General features: G+C 44.2%; 1 protein-coding gene across 1 annotated transcript in view; it reads right to left on the bottom strand.

Annotated features, from left to right (window-relative positions):
• Positions 1–5,000, bottom strand: part of LOC113806342 (nuclear receptor subfamily 2 group E member 1) — an 11,853-nt gene that overhangs the window by 2,383 nt on the left and 4,470 nt on the right. Inside the window, exons 2-4 of the mRNA XM_027357466.2 lie at positions 3,444–3,544; positions 2,954–3,089; positions 1–117 (exon numbers count right to left, since the gene is read on the bottom strand). The exon at positions 1–117 is cut by the window's left edge and continues 290 nt beyond it. Coding sequence (XP_027213267.1) covers positions 1–117; positions 2,954–3,089; positions 3,444–3,544 — 354 coding nt within the window. The remainder of the gene's footprint in view (positions 118–2,953; positions 3,090–3,443; positions 3,545–5,000) is intronic.

Consider the following 5,000-nt stretch of genomic DNA (forward strand, 5'->3'; position numbering starts at 1 on the left):
GCGTGGTGCTTCGTGGGCGTGGTGGGGGTGGGGGCGAGTCCGATCCGGCCTCCTTGAAGTACAGAGACATCTGGCGGCGAAGCGTGGAATTACGGGGACCTCGTTCATGCTGCACGGCTGAAAGGACGAGAAGGAGTCTTGTTAGTTCCCTTTGCACGTGTTTTGCAAAGCAGAAACAGAAACATATATATCTATATAGATAGATGTATATATAGATAAATATATAGATATAGATATATGTATCCTACAACATGCGGGAAATAAAACCCAGTATGATAAGAAATCTTAGAGTCTTTTAGAATCAGTCTAACCATCAGGTTTTAATTTTTTCAAGGTATCTTCGCGTAAAAGGCCTATTAAGACGCCGGAGAGATGTAACTCTGGGAAGAGAATCCTCGACACCGAGATGTAATCCGAAGCCAGCTGGCCGAGGAGGAGCTGGGTGGTTTGGGGTGGATGGGGGAGGGGGAGGGGAGGGGGTCAACTCTTGAGGAACATAGTAATTATGGGATAATACGCGCGTCGCTGCTCTCTTGTGTGCCACCCCCTCCCCTCCCCGCCCCCCCAAGGCCTCCCCTTCTAAAATCCCGTCACATCGAAGGCTCGAAGTCACCTCCTTCAGAGCCACGTGGTGACGGCCCAAGAGAACGCTTCAGCCGCTCCTTCGCCGTCCTCTGGCTGCCCACGAGACGCCGCGGTCCTTGCCTGTGCTCCAGCGCGGACACTCCTCTGCCGCATTGAGCGACGCGGCTGGGAAAAAGCGAACCCTTCAGGTGTCCTGCTCAAAGCCCCGGCGTGGCGAAGCGCCCCCAGGTAAGTGACACAACAAACACGGCGGCGCTTATTCCTTCTTTAAAATTCGTTCTGGGTACAGCCAGGCCCTTCGTCCTTGTCCCCGAGGATCCCCGCGGGGCTAACCAGCGGCGTCCCGGCGGGGAAGCAGATAAAAGCGGCGACCACGTAACATGACCCGGGTTCAAGCCCAGCCACTTACCCGCGACTATTCTGCTGTCAGCGGAGGCGTGGCGCAAACTCCGTCCTGAGCTGCCATCGCCAGCGGAGAGACACACACGAGCCCTCCCTCTTTCCCCGTCCGTCCCCCCCTCCTCCTCCCTTTTCGCCCTCTCTCCATCCCCTCCTCCTTCATCCTTCTCTCTCCTCTCCCCTTCCCCTCTCCCCTCCCCTTTTCCCATCCCTTCGCCCCCCCCCTCCTGCGACGGACGAAGGAGCGCCGCGGCGGCACAGAGCCCGGCCGGACGCCAGCGCTCAGGACGACCAGCCATTTTGAAATCTCGCGGAGCAATTACAGTCATAAATAATCATCGGAGCGAGCGTGCGATCCGCCACGTTGAAAGCGCCCGGTCATCTGCCTCGCGTAATTACAGGGTAAGGGATGCTGGGCTGACAAGGCAACGAGGCAGGGAGATGCTCTCTTAACGGTCGCACGGCAGGGGGCGGGGAGGGGACGGTGGGAAGGGGGGAAGCCGGTGGGAGAGGGGAGGGAGGAGGAAGGGAGGCGGCCAGGGGGAGAGGAAACGAAGAAAGAGAAGTGAGAAATGGAGGAAGAGAGGCGATGAATTCATAGAAATAAATATATACTTATAGTAGCTGAACAAAAGGGACGGATAATGAAGAAAAAAAACACCAAGAGAGGGAAAACAAAAAGAAAAAAAGAAATTTCGAACTAGAAAAAAGAAAATGCGAAGATAAAGGATAAAGACCACAGTAAACAACGCAATCCCATAACTGATGGAAAGCTGAGGGATCATTCCCAGTCCGACGCGACTCTTCATCTGAAGCACTGTTTGCACAAACAATATTTTCCTGTCCATGGAGGATAATTATTCACCCTTTAGGCTCGATCCGCGCCGAGGGAGAGGGGAGCGAGGGCCGAGAGGGGGAGAGAATATAAGGGGGGAGGAGAGAAAGAGAGAAAGAGCGAGAGAGAGAAAGAAAGAGAGGGAGAAAGGAGTCACAATATTGTCAGAGCGTCCCGTCACGTGCAGCTGGTGGTCGTGGCGCCGCTGTACCAACACTTCACGAGCCCTTGCGTTGGGGGCAGCGGCCTTGCCCTAACACCAGCCTGTTGCTCGATCCCACGGGACCTGCCACACTTAACACACCCCAATACATCCAGAAATAAAAATGATAACAATAAATCATAAAATAAGGCACGAAAATAAATGAATCCCGAAGCGCTCTGCCAACGGACACTTCCCAAACCAATAAAGCGCCACAGAAGACACGGAATCTAGAGGCCACACAATCTGCACTCGCGGAGAGGAAGTTATAACCCCAAAGCCCTCGTCCTCATGAGGGTTCGGCGGCCGAGTGTGCCAAAGGGTTGAGCAGATATTATGTGTGTGAGTGACGTGGAGAGAACACTCGAGAGTTGACTGTCTAGCGCGAGTGAATGGAGTAGCAGTCAGACTCCATTGATGGGATAGAATTTTAAGAGTGACGTTTCGTGAGGAGTAAAAAAAAAAAATGAGAGAGAGAGAGAAGTGGATGAAGTAGCGTGGGGAGAAAAGGAGAAATGAACTGGGAGAAGACACATAGATATGTCTATGTACAGATAAATAGATGAATAGATAGACAGATAGATACATAGATAGAGAAAAAAACTGCGGAATATAGGGAGAGCAACAGACAGAAAAGAGAGGACAGAGAGAGGGTGGAGGAAAGGATACACGTATATCAAATAGTGAAAAAGAGAAATAGAATAGAGCAAAGACAATATAAAAACAGAAAGAGAAAACGAAAACAAAATAATAGAAAACCCAATCGAGAAAAAGAAAGAGTGCAAGAAATTCGAAAAATAAAATGAAGACAAAGACAAACCAGACTTAAGACGAACACCGCCAACAACAGAAAAAACAACCACTACAAAAAATAACAAATAAATAAAATAGATAAACTAATTAATTAATTACCTAACTTAAAAAACACTCACCATCCTTGTTCATGCCGGCCTGAATGCACTTGGACAGCCTGCAAGCGCGACACTGATTCCGATGCGTCTTGTCCACCAGGCAGCCCCCGTCCGCCTTGCTCTTGCACACGTACTGGCGTTGGCGGCGGATCGACCTCTGCGACAGGGACGGGAAGAAAGGTTATTTTTGCGGTCGTTATTGTCGTTATTTATTTCTCTGTTGGTGATGATTGTGAGGGATGATGGTGATATGTGAAAGGTGATTGTGACTGAGTAATGGTGATGATGGTAATAATGATGATAATGATAATAACGATGATAACGATGATGATGATGATGATGTTGGTAATAATAATAATGATAATAATAATAATAATAATAAACAATAATAATGATCATGAAATAGTAGCAATATTTGTAAAAAAAAATAATAATGATATTCTTTTGTTATCATAGTTATTTTTATCATAACAGAGACAGACAGAGAAAGAGAGAGGGACCGGGAACGCACCTTGAAGAACCCCGCGCAGCCGTCGCAGGCGAAGATGCCGTAGTGCTTCCCCGAGGAGTGGTCCTGACACACCTTGCAGGGGATGTCGTACAAGATGCGACCTGGAGAAGAGGAAAATGGGTTATGGGCGTGATGTGCTGGAGCGGATGTGTGTGTACATCTATTGCGTGTAAGACGGGCGCTGACTCTACGGTGAAAATTGTAGTCATGTGGCTTTGTCTCTGTGTCTGTGTGTGTATTTTTACATGCATGCATGTATATGCATACAAACGTACATGCACACAAACAGAAGCACACACACGCACACACACACACACACACACACACACACACACACATATATATATATATATATATATATATATATATATATATATATATATATATATATATATATATATATATGGATATATATATATATATATATATATATATATATATATATATATATATATATATATATATGCATATATATATATATATATATATATATATATATATATATATATATATATATGTATATATATATATATATATATATATATATATATATATATATATATATATATAAACGTGTGTGTGTGTGTGTGTGTGTGTGTGTGTGTGTGTGTGTGTGTGTGTGTGTGTGTGTGTATGTATGTATATATATATATATATATATATATATATATATATATATGTGTGTGTGTGTGTGTGTGTGTGTGTGTGTGTGTGTGTGTATGTACATATATACATACATGCATATACGTATATATATTGTACTACTTGATGTATTTTTTACGCAGTAAGGAAAAAATATTCCTTTGGTATGAATACTTATGAACTGAAAGAGGAATTCATCAAAAGCAATGACAAAATTATAGAGAGCTGATTTATTTATTTATGTTATGATGCATCCGCATACATACATAGATACACACATACACACACGCACACACACACACACACACGCACGCACACACACACACACACACACACACACACACACACACACACACACACACACACACACACACACACACACATATATATATATATATATATATATATATATATATATATATATATATATATATATATATATATGTATATACATATATATATATATATATATATATATATATATATATATATATATATATATATATATATGCGTGTGTGTGTGTGTGTGTGTGTGTGTGTGTGAACGTCTGTCCCTGCATGTCTCACAGTAGTTAGAATGAATCAATATTTTTTCATCCCCGCTCCTAAATTCCCACACACCGAGATCTACTTCTCTTTCAGCAAAGCATCTGCTTCACCGGAAGATGAATCGCTCGATATTTGATCACTTTTTCTCACTGCGAAAAATAAACGTTTACATCACCATCAACTACCACAACATGCGAAAAAGAAGATGAAAAGGATATCACCAAACAACCCTTCCTGCCACGCGTTATAGAGGCGAAAGTTGCACCCCCTACAGGTATAACTTGGAAAGGGAGACTCATTTAGCCTTTCCGGTAAGTCACGTGACCTCGGGTGCCTTAATTACCGAAGGCCGCTGTGTGAAACGTG

This window comes from Penaeus vannamei, chromosome 3 (assembly GCF_042767895.1).
Source record: "Penaeus vannamei isolate JL-2024 chromosome 3, ASM4276789v1, whole genome shotgun sequence".
NCBI classification, from domain to species: Eukaryota; Metazoa; Arthropoda; class Malacostraca; order Decapoda; family Penaeidae; genus Penaeus; species Penaeus vannamei.